Below are 21,641 nucleotides of genomic sequence, written 5' to 3'. Positions count from 1 at the left end.
TGCCTGATTGTCTACAGAACACAGTTCTAGAAAACAATGATGTCTACTCCATTAGAAGGATATAATCCCTAAATAAGTGCACATATGCAGAATTGAATTATTATTAATTATGTGATGCCAAATTTTATGAACAGCTTCCCAGCACCACTGGGAAAGTGATAGTGTTTGCACTTCAGCTGTCACTACCTTGCAATATGTTGCATTGCTTTGAAGCAGCACCAAGCACCCATGCAGTAGTTGCCAAATTGAGATGGAAGCCCTTGAAGGGAAAAAATGGAAGTGTTTGGCTGTGTTTCTGTGCCAGTGTAATGGTTCCAGCGTCTTTCACACCTGTACAGACAGAAGAAGAAACTGAATACAAATCTAAGTATGTGGTCCAGAAAACAAGTGGTGTCCTCTGTGCACAGCTGCTCTCACAGTGCCATTTCCATAAGTGTCTTGTCTTTGTTTATACTTTAAGGATAAGTTATTGTTTGAATATGTAACTAACACTTAGTCCTGGCTTGTTAGCTTCTTGAGCCTGCTCAGTAACTGAAAGTTTAGGGTTTTTTCCTTATATCATAATCTGTGTATTAGAAGTTTTGATCATGAGAACCATCTGTGGCAATGAATGCAAGTCATGACTTGCAAGCACATCAGACACTTTTCACTTGAGTTCAGTTCCTGAGTGCTGCTGTTACAAGGGAACTTAAGTAAGAGTTTGTGGGTTTATATTGTGATAATTTTTCTTAGAGAGGTTTAGAGCCCTGTTTGGTTTGATGTCATATGCAATAGGCTGAGTTCCCCAAAGATCATGCAGCTGCATTAGGAGATGAAACAGCAATGATGATGTGTCCTGCCACTGCACTCTTCTTGGACAAGTTATCTTTAGTTGTGCAGCTTGTTTTGAAGTGTGTATATTATAATTTTATTTTTTATTATAATTAGTAGTTTTTAAGAAAAGCTAATAGCAAGAGTGGCAATTTGTGACAGTTCTGGATGGCTGACATTGCTCAAGCTCAAGAAGCTAACTTGTTCCACTGTACTATATAAACTAAAACAAAACATCTACATCCCACCTAACCCATTCCCACTAACAAGACCAGTGCTTGTAAATACCATGTTTTGTTTTTATTCCTCACCCTCCCATCATTTTTTTTCTCCTTTTTTTTTCCCCCTTTGTTTTGTTTCCATCCATGTTCCAAACTAGTTTCTAAGCGACGCAAGGCTCACCTGAGGCGCCTGGACCGGCGATGGACGCTGGGCGGGATAGTCAACAGGCAGCAGAGTCGAGGTGAATTCACAGCTTCCTCTGGCACCAGCCACTCAGGGGGCACCAAAAGCCACACTGCAGCTTCAGCTCTTGTGTTTTGGGACCCACATCTTTGGCACTTTGCTAGTGAGGGGTCAAAGCTCCAGAGTTCAGATGTGAATTTTGTACACGACAGCTTGAGGGTGTCTTGGAGCCGGGATTAGGCAGCCCAGCAGCTGGAGGCTGGTAACCAAGGGTAGCTCTGCAGTCTGACTCTTTGTGCTGTTGGGGAAGCTCACATCTGTTGTGTTTTAACTTGGGCATATTTGTGCTCAGTCTTTCCTGCCTCAGTAAGGACAAATGATACTTTCAGGGCTATTAAAATGAGTTGAATGCCAAAAAGCCACGGTCGGAGATGTATGCACTGGAAAAGTATGTGGTGTGGAAAGATGAAAATCATTCCATTTGCAGTCCCTTCTCTTCCTTGCAAGCAGTGCTTGGTACTAAAGAGAGACTTGAGAACTTTTGGGAGTTTTTGACATCATTCCCAGGTGTTTAAAATGCCACCAGTAGCAGCATTTTAGTTGGTTTGGTTTGTCCTGTGTTCTTTTAGCTCTTGCTGGTCTAACAGTGAATATGGCAGGGTAGGGGGGAACACCTTGTGTTTGGGTGAAGCTGTGTTTGGGTAAAGTTCGAGGAGCCCTCTAAACAAAGTATTTCTTAAGAGCAGGTGAATCATCTTTCCCAGAGCAAAGGTATCCTTGTCTATCTCCTGCTCCACTTGGAAAATCATCCAGATGTGTTTGTTGCACTTGGGAAAGGAAAGGGGGGACATTTGTACCACTGTAACTTTCAGACAACCTTACTGAGGGAATGGATCCAAATGTAAGTGCAAGAGATGATTGCCAGTCAATGGAAAGGTGTCTTTTCCTATTAAGGACAGAATGTACTTTGAAAGTGGCAAATTTGCCTTCTGGATTTGAAGATGTGCTATGTGCAGTCTCCTGTTTTGAGCATATCCACATTTCGGTGACCCTTTAATGTCGTTTCAAATTATTATTGAGGAAACAAAAGCAACAAGAGTTCTTCTTCAATGTTCTTCCTTCCATAACTTGAGCCTGCAGCAACTGAAACTACTTTCATAAGACAAGGTTTTGCTTCTCAGCCACCAAACGCACCCTGAAGCCACCAAAAAACCCTCAAAAGCACACATACTGTCTTGGGGGGAAAAACTGTGCTTATTTCTGTGCCCCAGCTGTTTGGGAGCTACTTACTTTGTTTTGTCAAAATCTGCTAGATGCTTTCTGGCAATTTAACTGGGAGAATTTATGGGAATCAGTTTTCTAAACAATTTATTTACTGGTGAAAACAAATACATTCTTTCATATTCATACAGTATTGCAAACAAAGCTAAATAAAATATTAAGACTGCATAACCAGTCCCTTAGCAGTCAGCTGGTAAGACTCAAGGACCTGAGTTGTATTCCCTTGTTATCCCTCTTGAATTCTGATGCCCACCATCTGTGTGCATCTTCTCCAGCCCTGCCCTCTGACCAGTGTCAGTGTCCTCCCTGGCAGTCATCTCCAGTACAGGCTCCCCTAATCTCTTCCATCCTTGCCTTTTTCTTGCTTCATTACAATTTCTTCCCTATTAGGCCCAAGCAAGGCTGGGGTTTTGAGGGTGTTGGAGAATATGTGCTTTATCTCAAACTGAATCTTGGCACTTGGACTTGGCACAAACTTCAGCCATCTATGATTCTGTCCAAGGTTTGGGGCACCCTCTGTGACTGAGCTGCTTCTATAAGGTCTCTCCAATGTATTTCAGCTACAGCTAGCCAGGCTGGATAAAAATAAGCTGTTTAATGTCATCAGAAATGATAGGTTAGGGAACACTTACAAGGGCAGGCTTTGGAAGTAAAGAAAGTGACTTGAATAAACGGGCACAAGTTGGAGACAGTGGCTTCATGATCTGGCAGAGCTGCAGCCTGTACAGACATCTGTGCCTTCCAAACTGCAGTTGTTGAAAGTATGAGTCTCTCTGGGTGTCCAGCCTGCTGTTGTCTAACAGAGCACAGTTTATATGAGGTCAGGAGAGATTTTTCTCCCATCTTCCCCTCCTGTCCCAGCCCAGAAGACTTCTAACAAGGCCAAATTTGGGTGGGTTTGCACTGAAATGACAGAATGCATGAAGTGTACATATGCACCCCCCTGCCAACCTTCAAGTCCTTGCTCCAAAGCACAGAAGAACTCAAGTTGTTCAAACAGGAGGTTGCCAGAATTGTTCAACACAAGCAGAACAGCTTCCCCTTCCCCACTTGGCCTCTTCCTTGGAAACAAACTCAATTAAACGTTTTGGCTGAAATTCTTCCCACCCAGCAATATTCTGCTTGAAATAGTCCTTGCTGCTGGAAGGGTTAGCTCCAGGAGTTCACTGGAGTTTACGAGCAAGCTGTAAATGATGCCTCCCTTTGTATTTATGCTTGAGTACCACTAATAAGCATTTTTATCAGTTAGGCCTGTCATAGAATCACTTTAAGGCCAGAATCAAAGGAATTAAGCATTTTCTGAAGGGCAGAGTTTTCTAAGTGACTTGAATATTAAAACCACTGAGAAAACCTGAGTGCAGAAGGGAAGAGTGTTTGCTTCCCTGTTAGACTGCCTGATGGGGGAGAATCATTAGGAGTAGCATATGACTTATTTATTTCTATCATTTCCAAAGCCATTTGAAGAGGCTAGGGATATCTGACCTCCAGATATTTGGAAGCAATGTTATTGGGTCTGTGAATAAGAAACATGAAAGACAAATTGTTGAATATCATGGTAGTGCTCCTTTTTTAAACCTGAAAAAGAAAATCTGCAAAGGGAACAGCTGTAGTCTGTTTCTACAAAGAGAAACAGATGACTTTTGTTGCTGAACTTTTCTCTTTAAAATGGTCTGTGGTGTGCCCAGATCTAAGAGATTACATTGGTTTGTGTTTCTTATGTAGCTGCAAAGCTTGCGGTTTTTTTAATGTTAAATATTGTACATTTTCTAAACTCTTTCCTATACATTCTGAAACTCCAGTAATACAAATATGGGTTGTGAGGAGAAGCCTGAAAGCTTGTAGTTTTCCTCAGACTTGACACTCGTTAGACCTGCAAGCTGCAGAGTTCTTGTTTTGTGCAGGATTAAATAGTAATTATACACATGCATTTATTGGGAACTTCCCCTGGAAGGGAATTTAGTATTATTTACAGGCTAATTTAATGAAAAGTCATTTGTGCTTTTACAGTTTGATTGGTAAAATTGGGAGGTTACATGCCTGTCTTCTATGCCAGATATCTGACCTGAGTTATTGCTGCTTTCATTTTGTGTCCAGTGCTTTCAACTGGAGCTGTTATAATGCAGGAAAGCACTTTAAAGTTATTCATAACAACAATATAGTGATATATGGGCTGAATTTCGGCCAAATGAGCCTCTTTTTTAGGAGTAGCTCCCAGCACAAGGAATAAGCTATTCACTGAAAGAGTTCAAGTTAGAACTTCCCACTGCTTGCCTATCTGAGGGAGAGAAGGAGTGGATGGGGAAAGGCAGTGTGTAGAGGGAAGGCAGCCATGTCACCCAGTTGTCTTGATACTTGAACCTCATCCTGAGTTGGTCTTAATACTGGAACCCCATGTCCTATTCCAAGTGGGTGGTTCTGCAGCCAGTTTTGCAGCTGTGGTAAGAGCATTTGATCATTATTGGTAATCCAGCCTGGCTGATGTGCTTGTGCACCCTTTCCTGCATCTCACCAGAGCTGCTCTGCCCTCTTTGGCAGCCCCCTCCATGGGACTTCTCCCTTTGTTTTCACTCTTCCCTGCTTGTGCTTGATGGTGATGAAATGTCTGTCAATCACAGCTCAAGGGTGTGAGTGGCATTGCTGTGCTAAATCAAATCAGCACAGAGCAGCTTCAGGACTTTGTTTTCTCCTTTGGTTGGGTTTCTTCTCTTTTCTCTTTTCTGTTTTTCCTCTTCTCTCTTTTCTCTTTTTCCTCTTTTCTCTCTTTTCTGTTTTTCCTCTTCTTTTTTTTCTCTTTTTTCTCTCTTTTTTCTCTCTTTTTTCTCTCTTTTTTCTCTCTTTTTTCTCTCTTTTTTCTCTCTTTTTTCTCTCTTTTTTCTCTCTTTTTTCTCTCTTTTCTCTTTTTTCTCTTTTCTCTTTTCTCTTTTCTCTTTTCTCTTTTCTCTTTTCTCTTTTCTCTTTTCTCTTTTCTCTTTTCTCTTTTCTCTTTTCTCTTTTCTCTTTTCTCTTTTCTTGTTTTTTGTTGTTGTTTTTCAGTTTTTTTACTCTGTTCTCCAAGGAAAGTAGTAAATGGTTATTGCTCTTTGCTTGGTTGAAGTAAGAGCATGCACAATACAAAGCTGTTTAGAAGAAATGTCATTATTGTTCTTTTCTATCTGTTGGCATAAGGTTTTCTGTTATTTAAAACAGAAGAGGCAGGGAGGGGAAGAGGGACAAAGGCTGAAGAGCTTCTGTCTGCAGATGAACACATTTGATAACTGTGGACAGTCATTCTCTCTCTGCATATTTAGGCAAGTAAAACAAAGTCCATGTTGAATTAATGCATCGCTTTCTGGAACAGCAAGACTTTTTCCAGAAGCAGGTCTGACAAAGGGGGGGTGGAGTGGAGGAGTGGGGGAGGGTGAATACAGACTGCTGACAGAGGGGAAAGTATTTTGAAAGAAAATTCTTCTGTGGTTTGGAAGATGTAAGTTTGGGGCTGTTGCATTTTGCTGAGAAATCATTAATTGGCTAATTTCTAGCTCAGTTCCCCCCTATCCCTTTCCCTACTGGCATATCAAAGCAGGATGGGGTCACAGAAAGTTGGGGGCATGTACAAGCACCAGCTGAGCAAAGGAAATTACTCCCTTATTTGGTTGGCTCCTGAAGTGCTGCTGATAACTTCCACGCTTATTAATGGAGGCAGAAAAGAGAAAACTCACAAAATAGGTGAAGGAGAGGAATGTGAAATGGGGCACTCAGAACTTGGAAGCAGAAATGTCTGAGCACTGGCTGTTTGCCTGGGAAAGATGAGACTGATTGTGCAGGGCTGGAAACGTGTTTAGTGTTTTAGCTGCTAAAAGGCAAGGCTCCTGTCCCAAATAGTTAACAGCCTAAACAAAGAGAAGGGGAAATCCACGCATCAAAGCAACGTGGGCAAGTGGCAATTTGGCATGAATCTTACTGCAACCAAAGGGGTTTTCACAGTGTAAAATGATCCTTATTCAGTATTTTTAAAAGCTTTTAGAGAAAGACTAAAACTAAGCTTGTTTGGTAAGGCAGGAAATCGGGGTAGGTAGGGCTTATTTTAGGAAGGATTTGAGAGCTTCAGGTTATTTGATACTATCAAGGATGGAGCCTGCTCAGGTTGATCATAGACATCATATGAAAGGCATGAGGCTGAGTGGGAAAAGATCACAGAATTTGAAGGAGTGGGAAATCCACATGAGCATGTGAGTCCGTGTAGTAGGGCATTAAAGCAAGACACAGAACATAGGCTTGAAAATTCAAGATGGAGCAACTGAATTGGGAATGCATTTGGTAGGAGTCTGGTTGAAATGCCAGAGCACTGCTGTGCCAAGAGCTTTGTGCAAGAGCAGTGTGTGCTGAAAGACTGAAGGGAGCAGAGCAGGCAGGAGGTGGCTGTAGTGGCTGTGCAGAAGAGTCACTGAAAGGCCAGTGAGGAGCAGCAATGGTGGAGGACTTTGAAAATGTTGGGGCAAGTCTATCACCTTGGTGATAGACTAGTAGGAATCCAAACTAATCAGGAATTGGGAAGATAGAATAAGGAAGATTTGGAAAGAGCTACTGAAGCTCTGTGTTACAACTCGGGCTGTAAAACCACAGGTCTGCTTTCCTTGATCTGACATGAAGAATAAATCCAGACAGCCAGAGGAGGGACCAAGTTGCCATTTCAAGACACCTCATAACTTCAATGTAGAGTGTGTGTGTGCAGTCACACATGCACAATATGGAATTCTGGTTTGCCAGATGGGGTTGGAGGAACCTTGCAGCCTGTCAGATTCAGTGTCTTGCTTTGTCAGCCAAGTAGGTACAATTTCTTCAGGAGGGAAGGGAGCTTCATCTTAGCTGTCCTGAGGTTTTTCTTGTGGGATAGGTGTCCTAACAGGTTACCTGATATGGAAAATGCCATAACCAATGCTTAAAAATTCTTCTTTTACTCCCCTTTTACTACTTGACAGAAACAGATCAGGTGAAACAAAAGAAAACTTATTTGGAAATTAGGTTGTTTAAAGGGAATGTGTTGGAATGTAACCAATTGCTCACTATGTACAAGCTACAATCCTACACAAAAGGAAAAAAACAGAAAGCACAGTTGTCAAGGTCTGTGATTATCCAAAAATAATTGTCATTGACATTAAGTCCTCCTAATATTTAAGAAGTCAGATGTATCATCTCTCATTTTCTGCAGCTAGTATGTTGTATCACAGCCAGTGAACAGGCTGGGCAAGACAGAAGAAATATTTCAGTGCTTATTGCACTGTGACTGCAGAGGTGACCTGTTACTACTTGATGAGCATTGCCAAAATGGCTACAGGTCATCTTGCTCTGCTGTAAATCAAATCATGGTTTAATAGCTGTATTATAAATTCTTTTTATGTGAAAAGTTGCACTTCATTAAGCAGCATCTTAAAATGGGTGGGACAAGAAATGCGAGTGTGCTTAAACTGTCCTAGCCAGGTTTTAGATCAAGTTTTGTATGGGTTGCCTTGGCTCTGCTCTGCATTCAAAAACTGGCTTTAAAGTGGCTTTTTAGTTTTAGACCTATTGCAATTTATGTATAGAAAAGGCCTCAGCTTGGCAAAACACTGTGGTCTTCCTGGAGGAACACAAAATTGTTGTGTTCTTGTTTTGGTGGGTTTTTTTGTTTTCTTTCCGTTTTACTTCTTTTGTCCTCTTCTAGTGGTCACAGAAGGACATCAGAGGTTAATGACCTGTGAAAAAGTAATCCCTAACACTCAAATACCAGTGACTTCCTTGTACCAGGTCCATTGTGTACATCTGTATAGACCCTGTAGTGTATGTGGCTGTAATGCAGGGCACTGTACAGCTCAGATCCTTTGTCCTGTATATGTGCACAGTTCTCAGCTGGACAGCCATACCTGTGCTACATTTTCTGGGGGAAAATCTTTGTTGCGAGAAAAAGCCCTCTGTAGTATTGTGGGCTGTTCCAAGATCATAGATACTGTTCTCTGCTCTCCATTCTGTTTTGATCCACCAAGATTTGTCCCTATATTTTGGTCGCAGTTCTGTACTGTATTTGCTCAGGAGATTTTAGGTAGAACCAGAGCAAAATACAAGCCTGCCTTCTTTTGGGAAGGAGGAAAGGAAAGAGGAGAAAGATACATTGATAAGGAATTGAGGCTTTGGAATAATTAGGGGACTGAGCACTGGGTTGCCACAGTGACTGGGAGGGCTGGGCAGAGCACAGCTACAGCATCAAGGTATGAGCTGGGTGGTTGAAATAGTGCAAAAAATCTGCTTCTGCATATTTTAAATAGTGTTTGTGTCTCGGGAGGAGAGAGAAGGACCTATACTAATCCTTTTCTTCCAAGCTAAGTAGGTTGCAGTTGGATAATGCATGATGTGACAGATGTGTATTGTAGCTCTTTGCCAAATGGGCTTTGCTTCTTCATGCATGCCTTGTTTGGATTTACTAGGGCAGCTCAGAATCCAGAGAGGAACCTCCTTCAGCTTAGCTGGGAAAGGTGTCTTTGGCCTGAAAATTAATGGTAAAGAAATGTGAGTGAACTTGGCTAATTGAGCAATTAATAGATCTCTGGATGTCACTCACTAAGAACAGAGCTGCCTTCTTGCCATTTTCATCTCGAAGGGGGTAGGACTTCCATCCCATAGTTTCTAAATGCAGCCTTTTAGCTGGTGTATGTGCTTTGTAGCATGTAGTAAAGTTTATTCTGCCCACTTGACCTCAACAGTGAGATTGTGTAACAGAAGCTGCAGCTGGGGAATAAAAATTATCCTTTTGTTTGTCTTTTTTTTTTCCTGGTAATTCTTAAGTCAAAACTTAATGAACCAAAATTATACGCTTTTGTATTCTCTGTAGATATGAGCATGTAACTTCAATAGCAGGTCTGGGATGGTTCACTGACTTCTGTTTTATACTATTGCCTGTCACAGAAGCTGAATGAAAGCAGCATGATATATCAGATTTGTCAGTGTAACTCAGAGCAGTGTCATTCTGCTGTTGATGCTCTGCTGATTCTCTCATGAAACCATTTATCTATGTTAAGTCTACAGTAACTTTACATATCAGTCATGAAGTGTCAAATATCTTCTCTTAAAGACTTCTGAATAATAATCTGATATGTTGAATGCTATTATCAGCCCTCTTCAGTGGCACATCCACTGAGAGCTCCCCTGCTCCCTTCTGTAAATCTTGGTTTATACAAAGTGTCCACTGGCTAGAGATAATCTTTGAGAAATAAAACAGAATTTACACTTTGATTACAAGGGGGCCCATATCTCCAGAATACTGTTTAAGTTACAAACCTCATGTATGTTTGTGGTATCTCCTGCAGCATTGACAGAAACCAAATGTGTGTAATCTTGGAAATGTAGTTTTTGCTGTCAAAGTACTTTGCAAGGGGAAATTGTAATGGTGGCTTCCTGGCCTTTTATCTGCAGGCTTAAAAATAGAGCTGCTAAACAAAAACATGATGGGACCTCCTTTTCTAGAGCTGATTTTTAACACTTTTGATTGTCTTGCTTCACGGCAGATCCTTTTTCTCTCTCTTCCCTCCCTATTTCCATGCACTCCATTTCTTTGATTTTTTAGTCTTGAGTTGAAAGCCACAGGTCTGAAGGTGTAAGCAGTGAAGGTTCTCATGGACAGAATGAGACAGTGGCAGTTCAGAAGAACCTTACTCTTTCTCCTGAGTGATCAGCCTCCAGTGCTGTTGGTTTTGATGGGTGACCACTGTCTCAATTCCTCACACAGAAGTTTGGAAAGTTGTGTTGGAAGCTAGGAATGAGCACCCTGTGCATGGTTATCTGCAGAAGAAGGGAAGCCACATCCCTGAAGAGTGAGACCACTCTGCCCAGCAAGAGGAGCTGAATAGCTGGCTTTAGCTGAAGCAGAGCCTGGTGTTTGTGTGGAGGAAAATTAGAATAAACACAGAAATTTCTGTGGGAGTTGTAGTGACAAGGGTGACCTCTGACAGCCTGGGTTATAAAGCAGCTTTCATATAGGGGAAAGAAAAAAAGAGGGCCTTCTTCCAAGACTCAGCAAATATATGCTTAGCTCAGTATTACTGTCCTAGAAACATCCCTGGAAGTGTCTGAAACAATGTGTATCTGGACAGAGCAGCTCTGAACTTTCCCTTGGCCCTTACAGGGACAAGATCTAGCTGCTAGGGTTCTTCTGCAGTTCAGTTTAGTGCTGTTCATGCAGTGGAAACCAGACATGGAGCTCCTTCTGCAGCAGACTTGAAAATAGAGGAAAAATCAGTCCAATTCTACCACCCAGAGCAGGAACCTAGCTAGGAAAACTGTTCTGTCTTGTGACTTGGAAGCTGAGATTTCATTTGCAGGTTTCATTTGTCAGGCCTCATCTTGTAATGGAGTATTTCTGTGGGGAAGGTGTCATATGCTGATGGTGCTAATTACAAACTAGCTGGAATTTCTTCTCAGTGATGAGCCAGTAAAGCAGTCCTCCTAGGAGAGAGCAGCAGAGAGTCTTCTCCTCTTGGTAGCAAAGGTTTTGACAGATTTTGCCCTGTTAGAATTAGAAGGATCCAAATATGACCAGTCAAGAGAATTTGACTTCAGAGATGTAGCTTTGCTGAATTTGCTGCCATTAGATGGTCAACATTTTTTTTCAACATTTCTTTTCTAAGGTAAGGGCTTACTTTTTCTCAGTAAGGGCTTTGGTTTATTTTTCCTTAAAGTTTCCATGCTTCACCCAGCAACAAAATGCAGTTGAGCCACAAAACCAAACAGCTGCTTGAATCTGTTTTACTCTCTTAGAGTGCTCGCTTCAAGCTGCTGCAGCCTTTTCATAGCTCCTTTGTTCTGCAGTGATCAGGAGCTTTGGATTCACTTCATTTCCTGCCCATTCCTCTGCACTGACAGCCCTCCATTAGTTCTTTCCCTGCCTTGTTGTGACTGCTGGTAGAAAGTGCTGGGAAGGCTGGCTGGGATGCACTTAATTGCTTGCCTTCCCTGCCTTTAATCTAGCTACAGGAACTCATGCTGTCATGTGCACCATGGTTTGGATTGAGGAGAGGGGTTTTGTGACACTTTCCATGTCTGCTGCTGCAGAGGAAGGATGGTAGTTCAAGTTTTCAATGGCAGGTGTAATTTTTCAAGCTCCAGAGGGAAAGGTTGACCTTGGGTGTGATGGGAATGCTGCAGTAAATGACTCCTGGGTAGGTGGAAGAAGTTGACAATTGTCTGTTCTGATCTGCTTACTGGCTTGCTCTCAGAAAGTCTGCTTAAAACCTCTGCCCAGCTGGGAAGGGGATAAATGCTGGAGATGAATAGGGGTGCTAAGTTTTTGGCTCAAACACCATACTTGAATTCCAGTCTGTGCTTTTGAAGTGTATGTCTTAGTTCAGGCCCTCCTTCACCAGTGTCACAAGTGCATTTCTCTGGAGTGAGGTTTAGCAAAAGTATGTTTTAAAAACACTTCACAACCCATGGATGCAAATGTTGTATCATCTCCTGTCATAAGCAAACCTCTTTCGTTCTTTTTGTCAGATTTTTTTTTTTTTTTTATGTTTCAAGCTCATTGCTGTAGACCTGTGCTGCCTGGGAGGTGCAAGGAGAGCAGTGTGCTGGGCCAGCCCCTCTGGGCTGGGGAGATGTGTCCCTCTGGGGATGCAGGCTCTGGTTTCAGTAACACAATGCTTCGTGCAGCCATGTGTGTGTGCAAAGAGCCAACTGGCTGCAGCTCCCGCGGTGATGCTCGGCTGATTTGGCAGCCGGATTGATTCTGTCAAGTTACAGTATGGGAGTTAAGTCCAGCTTCAAATCCTCTCCCTTACCCGCTCGAGGAACTTGGAGGGGGCGAGGGAGGCGGGAAGAAAAGGGGGGGGAAAGCTCTCTGGGGACTCTGTGTCATTATTGGCATGGAAACATTTTGTGATTATCAGCAGCAGGGTAGTGGCAAGGGGCTGATTATCTGTCATGTCGTCAGCATAAATAACCAGTGGGCCCCTGAGCAGGGCTCCGCCTTTGGTAATGGCTTCACGTAATCGCTGCATAACAGTTTAAAAGCAAGCAGTGCAGAAAAACAGCTGGGCTGATCCCGACCCTAACTGATGTTGCCTTTTCTCCCCTCACTAGAAGAGAAATATGTCACCATCCAGCCGTATGCCAGCCAGGGGAAGGATGAGATTGGGTTCGAAAAAGGGGTCACCGTGGAGGTCATCCAAAAGAACCTGGAAGGATGGTGGTACATCAGGTAAAGAAGCCGTGCAACCTGCAGAAACTGTGACAATGAGCTTTTCTGATCACTCACTGAATGTTAGCATTTAAATCATTCTGTAGCTGGACAGGGAAGCCCAAATTGTTCATAATGCCTTTTGAAGAAATGTAAAGAAAAGTCTGAGGTGATACAATGGTGACTGTAGCAACAGTACAGTGTCTGCAAAGGCTGTGGACCATTCCAGCGAGGAAATGCCTTAACTTGCAGTTTTAGAGGGGTTTTTTCATGCTTCAGGTTAAAAGCCCATATCTGAGTTAAGATCTGTGAGACCTAACAAGGCTTTCTGTTGTATATAATTTTAATGTGTTTCCAGTATGAGAGTTATTCTGCAACCTATTTAAATCTATTTATAGCAATGCTGAAAGGGTGATTGTGATCTCTTGAGCTGTTTGGGGCAGGTAGTGCTACTTTCAGGATACAAGATCAGATTGCTGGCTATAGCCTTTTTGCAAGTTTACAAATGTTTTCAGCTAATTTGCTTTGATTTTTGTCTGTCCACATTAGATACTCCTAATGTAGAGGGACTGTATTCCAAGGGCAGGTGAAGTTCTTATTGTGTATCATATTTTGGTGTGTATTTGGAACAGCAGTCCTAGCAGAGAGTTGTGACTTAAGAATCTCCTTTGTGAGTGTTGGGGAGACTTTAGGTTAGATATTGTCTCAGTGATGTAGAGTGTCAGGATGAGCACTTGAGAGTTTTCTTCTTCTAGGTTCCCACAGCATTTAGGTTTTAGTGCTCTTTTGTGGTTCTGCCCCTTGTCTTGTATCTGTGTATGACATCCCATTTCTCTTCAAACAAGATGTGATACAACAGGTAGTTTAAAATGGAGGTTTATATCTCAGCAGTGCAGAATATCTCATATAGTCATCTTTTTCCATTCAACATGTAATTATAGTGACTTTTTCCTCTTTTCTTCCCCAAGTTATAGCTTGCTTTTGTTTGAATGCTGCTTGATTTATTGGCTGTGAATGAGGACTGTAGAAATGCTGACTGAAGCAATGTTGTTGTTTTTCTTGATTTCCCTTAGTTAGAAGAAAAAGAAATCAGTTTTCTATCTAATGATCCCATGGAGCAAATACACTAATAAAGATAGCAGTGGAGTCAGGAAGGCACTCTAGACAGGAGGAACTCAAAAATGCCTGGGTTTGGTCAGGTCACATTTTTTTCTCCATTAATCGTCCACAGAAGTGAAATCCAAAGTTTCCAAAGACAGGGGAATTGAGCACATAGGTTTTTCTGAGGGGAAAACCATTACAAGACACCTCTGGTTTATTTTTTTTATTCTCTTTCTACAGTGTAGCCTGGTTACTACTGTAGGTTTTCCTCTGCCATATTAACACTCCTACAATTAGTTGAATTTTTTCCCCCTTTTTTCTCACACACTCCTTTGAGTCAACACAGAAGATAGATTTTTGTATGCACCAGGAGTGTTTCTGGAGCATGATGACACTTGCTGCAGTGGTTTCCATGGCATCTTCATTCATGGCAATCTGCTGGAAGGACAGTGCATGCCCCAGCCACCCTGTGATAGTTGGGGATTGCAGCATGTGCTTGGCATTTTTGGAAGGTGCAGTTTGATTTGAGGAACCCCTCTTGCTAGAAGATGTTATGTGCTCCCCATATGTGTGACAAGTATATGGGGTGCCAGCTGTGCTCCTCTCTGCTGCTTTGGAGCACTGTGCTACTTTCTTGCTGGAGGATTAAACTCTTAGAAACAAGGAGTTTTTTCCATGGGCAGTACTTCCAGTAATGTTGGTGATGTGATCCATCCCTGCAAGCTGCTCCTTTGCAGCCTGGGTAGCTGATCCCCAGCTTGTTGTGCTGTTTGTTAAATGTAAACTGCCCTGAATACTGTTAGATACCCCTCAGGAAAGAAAGGATTCCCTTCCTGCAGAAATTTGCTTCTCTGAGTATTGAGTGCCTTCGAAGGAGCAGCTCCTTCTCCTGTTGTGAGTGTGAAGGGGAGAGGGAGCAGGAGGAGAGTGCAGTTGAACCCTGGGCTGGATAACAGACTGAACACCCTTCAATGTGTAGAGAAAAACAAATACAGGAGTTTGTAAATGGAATCCACCTTAAAGACATTAGCTTGTTCCACCTTAAATATGTAATTTCTCCAAATTCTTGGCCATGTGCTGATCCTCATTTCCTGTCCTTCTTTTTCTTTTCTTTTCTTTTTTATTTTTTTCCTTTTTTTTCTTTTTTTTTCCTAGTTTGCTTCCCTCTGGAGTAATTCCAGTACTCTGGAGCTGGAAAGCAGATGTGACTCTCAGACTTACAGAGGCACTTCTAACTTTTTAAACATTCCTATGGTTTTAATCCGTTTTTTCCTTCATATAATATAAACAGGGAGGGTTTTGGAAGCATGAAGGAACCAAATCACTGCACCTAATTCTGGGACCCTCCCAATTCAATACTGTACATGCTAGAGCCAATATTGGTGTCTGTCTTTATTTTGCCCCACATGCATTATGACTTTAAAAAAAAAATCAGGACTAGGGAGAAATGAAAGAAAGGCTCTATCCTGGGATCCTGCTTATTGTTGTATTGAGCTCAATAGATCTGTGCTTCCCAGCATACCCATAGCTGGCATTAGCATCTGTCATTTAGATCTTACTTTGCCTCAAGGTGACAGCAGTAAATACAATCCTGTGGTGCCCAGGTGGACTGGCTGCAGTTGGCACCAATATGCTAAGGAAAGCTTTTGTTACTTGCCTTCATCTCCTTCATGTTCTGGTTGCTCTGAGCCTCAGCCCATGAGAATGAGGCACAGCTGGGAGGTGCTGGCAGCACTGAAATGAGGAGGAATCTGAGGTGGGGTTTGAAATGTCTCCAGTAGGTTCTGAATATAAAGGGAGGAAGGATACTTGTCATTCAACTCTTAAGATGTGAAATGAAAATTGTTACTGGTTCAGGACTTCGCTGAAATTGATTAACAGTTTAGTTCTTTCACCTATAAAATGGGGAAGATCAAGGAATCTTCTAAGGTTAGTCTTCAAAGGGCTTAAAGATTAACAAATTCAAGGACTAAGGTAAAAAATGTAAGCATATTTCACTTACAGAAGTAGTTTTTATTTGTGATATTGCAGAAATAAACTGGTAGTTTCTGGTAATTACTGCTCGGCATAACCTTCGGGTTGAATTGGCTAACACAGGAAGAAGTAGCCTACAACAGCCTCTCTACTGAGGGTCTGATGTTGCCCTGAGTTATTAACTGTCCATCTGTTGCTGATATTATTCATTGGGAGAAACTATGTAAGATCAGAGGTGTTTGTAGCAGTGGGGTTACACAGCCTGATCCAAATACATACAGTTGGCAGGAGAACTAACAGACCAGTACAGAACCTGCCTGTGGCTGCCTTTTTCTGATCTTAAACATGTTAAGTTTCCCACAAACTAAGATGGATGTAAACTGTTTTTTCTTGCTGATTTTGCACAATCAAGCTCTGTTGAAAGTAACCTTTGGAACTGGAGTGCTCAGTGCATTGACCACTGTGGCTTTCTCACAGATGGAGACCTCTGCACCTCCACATGGTATAAACTCACAAATGTCCTTTAAAAAACTTACTTCGTGCAAAGACAGCAGAGAGCATTGCTCAGCAGCTCTGCAAAAGAGCTGTCAGCTGCAAAAGGGAATTAAACCAAAAGTCTTCAGGGCTGGAAAATGGCACTGGGTGATGCCTTGACACAACAGGAATTGTGGCATGTATTGAGACTTTTTTTCCTTTTTTGGCTTGGTTTGAGGCCTAGCAGAAAAGCCTCAAAAGAGGCAGGATTGAATAGATCTAAATTGCTTCTTGACATACTATCACACAATGGATGCTGTGTATCTTTTTGAAGTCAAATCAAGTGAGTACCAGGTTGCTTGCTACTTCTTTTTAGTCTCCATGCATCACACAAAGAGCTCAGAGCTCTTGAGATGCTTTCCTTTGACATCAGAATCATTGGAAAAACTTGTCACTAAACTCCCTGAGCAGGAGAGATCCTTTATCTTTATCTTCATGTGTGACAGAAGGCAAGCGTAGGGAGAAGCAGAATCTCTGGTATCTTGCCTGGTCTAGGTGGGTGAGGAGGAAAAGGCAGGATTTTGGACAGAAAAATCCTTATAGCCATTGGTAGAAGTACAATTGTATTTGCTTTTATACAGGAAGAGTAATAAAGAAGCCTAGAGAATCAAACCTACACTGCATTTTCCTGTTCTCCCTGTAAAGTCCCAGAGCCACTCTCAAGTGTGTGGATGTGGTGAGGGAGATCAGGATGAGATTTGATGCAGAGATCTCACTGGAAATCTCAGGATCCAAGTGTTGTCATGACAAAGGTGTTCACCTGCCAGAAAATGATTTGCTCATATCCTATGTGCCCCAGCTCCTTCCTCTGCTGTCTAACGAGGCTCCCTTTTCAATAAAGAACCCTAGAGTCCTACTGTTTTAACCTTTGTATTTCCTGCAGATTTCCTGAGCACCAGGATTTTAATGATGCCTGCTTTCTCACTTACAGTTCAAGTGCCTGCTTTGGTATCTTGAGAGATTAGAGAGAAGGTTTTCAGTGACTCACTGTAGCAAGTTAGAATTTCATTAGGGAAAGCAGAGTTCCTCCACATGGTTCTCCCTGGAGTCTGATTGTAATCTGAAATCCATGCTGAGGTGTTAGGAAAAAAATCTTCCCTAAAGCCCAGCTGTAGAAGAATTACCTCGGTTTGAAGTGTAGTGTGATCAACTCAGGGTGGTGTTTCAGGAACACATACTGGATTCAGGTGTCTGTTCACATTTCCCAGTTTATTTCTTCCAATTGCCTCAAGCTCGTTCAGGAAAACGAGTCTCCATCAAAGCCGTTTTTTCTCAGGCAAATTATTTCTTGATCTTGTGGTGCTAGAAGAAGCTGCAGTAGTTTAAGGGTCCCATGTGCTCCATGACAGAAAACTGCTCATGCAGAGCTGGGAATTATGGAAGGAGGGCCAGCGTTTTTTTCGTTTCAGGGAGGGAGGCTGGCACAAGGACCTTAAACTGCAGGCATGGCTCTCTGTACTAGGTGCTGTACACCCTTCTTTTAGCCCATTTTCAATTTGAGTTGCCACTAGGAATTTTAAAAACTATTAAAATATTTTACTTGCTAGTTTGCTTTTTTGCTGTATGGGAAAATACTGAGTTTGCCTAGTACTGTCTAGGGGAGGCATAAAACAAATTACTGAAGCTCTTTACCTGGTGTGTAACTATTTCTTGTCCAGAGAGATTCCTTCCTTAGGATGATTAGTGACTTTCAGCTACACAGTTCACTGCTGGCTCAACTGACTTTGATATGTGTAATCAATAGATAATAAATTAATAGAGACTACGAAATCTTGTTTGAGAACTGCAAACTTTGTTTCATGTTTTCATCCATCACTTTTGCTTTATCTGTTCTACCTGTACTGCATGAGAAGGCTGTGTTTGATGTGATGGTGTTTCCTTTTGCCTCTCCAGGTATCTGGGCAAAGAAGGCTGGGCCCCAGCTTCGTACCTGAAGAAGGCTAAAGATGATCTTCCATCTAGGAAAAAGAACTTAACTGGGCCAGTGGAAATCATAGGAAACATCATGGAGATCAGTAACCTGCTGAACAAGAAATCATCTACTGATAAGGAATCTCAAGTAGAAAACGAGTCTGCAGAAACCCATATCACCAAGAAGGAAATCAGTTTGCCCATCCTGTGCAATGACTCTAATGGCAATGCCATGATGACTCCTGACAAGCAGGCTTCCAAACTGGCCCAGGGATCCCCAGCCATAGCAAGGATAGCACCACAAAGAGCTCAAATAAGTAAGGCAGTAAAGTAGTCTGGGTTTTCATGGATTTGCAATGAATTCTTGTTCTCTGCTTTTCGGGGCTGGCATTGCCTGTCCCACACAAACAGACCTTTGCATGGCCTGTAGATGTATCAAGAGGGACTCCAGAAGGTGGTCCTTCACTAGTAGTGATAAAATTTAGCTTCACTTCATATACAGGCTAACTGGTGGTTCTTTATCTTAGCCTGCATGTGTTTATTTTGTTAACTTTTCCAGAGAATACTTTTTCCCTTTTGAATGATCTAAAATATGCCCTTCTACCCCAGAAATGTAGATGATGTGACAGCATGTTCAAGTTGAGGAGACCACATGTGTCTTCTCTTGCATTTGTTCTGCTGCTTTCCTGGGAGCAAGTTGCTATAGTGTTTTTACTACTTCATCTGCAAAACGCAAATGCTGATGCTATTCTGTGCAAGGAATGGCAAAATACTAGGAGAGAGGACAGTGTGGATGTTTAGTGAATTATTTTTACTGCTGGGGAGAAAATAGGTATTAGGCCAGTCCCTTTTTGGCCAGTCTCCAGTGGAGCTGGTCAGTTCCAGCAGAAAATACAATCCAGTGATTTCCTCTAAAATTTGCTTGCTTAGCAGAGATGAATAGCTAAGGTACCTTGATATTTCTAATATACCCTCATAGTTTCCTATCTTGTTTCATAGAGATGCCTTAAATATTGCAAATACTGACTTCTGTTCTCAAACTGTTTGACGGCAGAGAGCTGCTGAAAAATGTGTTTAGCAGTACTTTCAAAGTTAAATAAACTCTCCCTGTTCCCTTTCCTGCTCAGGTTCTCCAAATCTAAGAACAAGGCCACCCCCACGAAGAGAGTCCAGTCTGGTGTGTATTGGTTTATGGTTTATCTTAGCAGTGGGTAGGTGTCTGGGTGCTTTGTGAGACTTTGTGCAGCTGTACAAGGTGGGAGGGATCCTTTATTTGCATGCCTGTTCATTTCATTGTTTAAGTGTTGAGCAGACCTCAGGGCATCCTAATGATAAATCAGGTTTTCTGTTACTCAAAATGTTGACTCAGCTAATCAGGTCTGAAAGGAGAATGTGATAAAGCTGCTGTGTTCTGTGCAGGAGCATTAAAACTTGTTTGGCTGACTCAGTAGGTTAAAATTTCCTCTGGGTTTCCTTAGCCCAGACTGAAATTTCTGACCTTCTCTTGTCTTAAGCAGCTGGGAATGTGTCCCCTCCTTCCATTGCTACCATCTTTGAGGTGGCTAAGCTTCACTCTTGTGCATGTTTAAAGTGGCTCGGAATCCTATGGAAGTATGAATGCTACAGGAACTAGACCCCCTGTGATTTCTCATCCCCAGAGCTAGAATCCTGGAAGTTTGTATCAATTTGAGATTAGAATTGTCATCTTCAATAGGAGCTAGCCAGTAGTGTATTTATATAAAAGTCATGCTAATGGCTTGTTTATCTAGGCAATACATAGTGTTTAATCTTTGCTGTACCCTTTATGAGCAATATGCGACTTGTAATTTTTCTGTCACCAGAGATGCTTCTTAACAAACTACATGAATAACATATTAGCATTTTCTTCCTATTTTTCTTTGCATTATTTTCAATTAGACTTTGTTTTGGCAAGACTATGACACTTAATCCCATGCTAAAAATAACAGTGATATTATATGTGAAAGCCTGAGCATATCTGCTGTTTCCAATTATCTTCATTTAATCCAAACCATCGTATTATCTGAAGGCATTTTATTATGCTGTGCTTCTGCTGTATTTCAGCATTTATGTTGCAGAAACATCCAATTACAACATTGTTAGACACAGTTCCTAAGGTGCAGAGATGCATTCTCTGTGAAATGCCACATGCTGTGCGTGATGAAACATCAACTGTTAGTTACAGAAGGGTATCTTAGAAATGGAGGAGCAGGAGAATAAAGCACAGCATGTGATTTTCCCTTCTCCCATTGATGGCTCAGGATCATTTTGTGTCTTTGTCTGTTCTGTGTTTGACCTGTGGTTCTTTCATAGAAGCCTAAGTAGTGAAGTGTAGAAACTGTGCAGCTTCATCATCATCTAGCTGTCCTGCAGATGAGCACTGTGCTAATCTCAAAAGCTTTCAATGTTGAAATTCCTGAAAGGACCATTTTCCCATTTATCACCTTAAAAACTAATTGTAGCAAATTCTAAAATGTGGCAGCTTAATGTAAAGGCACTTAGCTTTTAGAGGAGTCTGATGTGCTGCCAGACTGGCTATAAATAGCAGGGTCCCACTTCTCATAGAGCCTTTACAAAGGTTGTGTTGAGATTGAGTAGAGGTTTTGGCTCTGTTATGGGGAGGAACTGGAATTGTTTTGATCAAGCAGTAAAGTCCTTCCCTTCTAGCACTTTTGCTGGGCAAAGCTAGGAGGTCTATGATATTATCCTTGTTTCTTGCTACAAGAGATGCCCGTCAGCTCATATCACTAATTCAGATTGTTTAAAAAGTCCAGCAACAGATTAAGAGCAATAATTCATTGGGCTTACATTTTAAGATTGTGTATTTAATGATAGGCAGAATCTGTTAGGGGGGGCTGTTGCAATGCTGTTTTCTGCGGTTGTGGCATGTCATCCAGAGCTGGGTCTTTCAGGACAAAATCTCAGCGTAAATGGGCTGCTCTTTGTGTGACTGCAGTGGCAGCTCACACTCTATCACCCACAAGTAAAACATTTTACTATTCAGGTAAAGATTATTACAGTTTTCATAGCTGGTGAAGGTGACATGAACAGGGCATATGTTGAAAGGCTGTATCAGTACAGCAGCTCCCACTCTGGAGGACTGGGCAGTTATCATTAGGAAGTAGCACAGGAAGAAGGAAGAGTCTTAGTGAATAAAAGCAAATTTTTTTTCATACTGCTGTTTAGCTGACTGTTTCTTTGGTTTAAATGAACAAAGCATCCTATTTGCCATAGGGTTTTCAGTTACCCAAGCCACCAGAGCCACCCTCCGTGGAAGTGGAATATTACACCATTGCTGAATTCCAGTCATGCATCTCTGATGGCATAAGCTTTCGTGGAGGACAAAAAGCTGAGGTGAGCCTTAACAGTGGATCTGGAAAAATTGTAATATTGATCTGTTGCATGGGAATGGTTTGGAAGGGGAGGA

The 21,641-nt window shown here is 41.9% G+C and overlaps 1 protein-coding gene across 7 annotated transcripts in view; it reads left to right on the top strand.

The window, feature by feature from the left end:
- The window catches only part of SH3PXD2A (SH3 and PX domains 2A), a 248,612-nt gene that overhangs the window by 213,283 nt on the left and 13,688 nt on the right, over window positions 1-21,641 (top strand). For 5 of the 7 annotated variants that reach the window (XM_088169293.1, XM_088169291.1, XM_088169295.1 and 2 more), the window contains 5 exons: window positions 1,190-1,273; window positions 12,580-12,697; window positions 18,179-18,513; window positions 19,324-19,373; window positions 21,449-21,568. In XM_088169293.1, coding sequence (XP_088025419.1) covers window positions 1,190-1,273; window positions 12,580-12,697; window positions 18,179-18,513; window positions 19,324-19,373; window positions 21,449-21,568 — 707 coding nt within the window. The remainder of the gene's footprint in view (window positions 1-1,189; window positions 1,274-12,579; window positions 12,698-18,178; window positions 18,514-19,323; window positions 19,374-21,448; window positions 21,569-21,641) is intronic. The other 2 variants (XM_088169292.1, XM_014883770.2) reach the window with 2 other exon arrangements.

Source organism: Sturnus vulgaris, chromosome 8 (genome assembly GCF_052056855.1).
Source record: "Sturnus vulgaris isolate bStuVul1 chromosome 8, bStuVul1.hap1, whole genome shotgun sequence".
Taxonomy (NCBI): domain Eukaryota; kingdom Metazoa; phylum Chordata; class Aves; order Passeriformes; family Sturnidae; genus Sturnus; species Sturnus vulgaris.
This window is presented reverse-complemented; position numbering and strand designations above follow the sequence as displayed.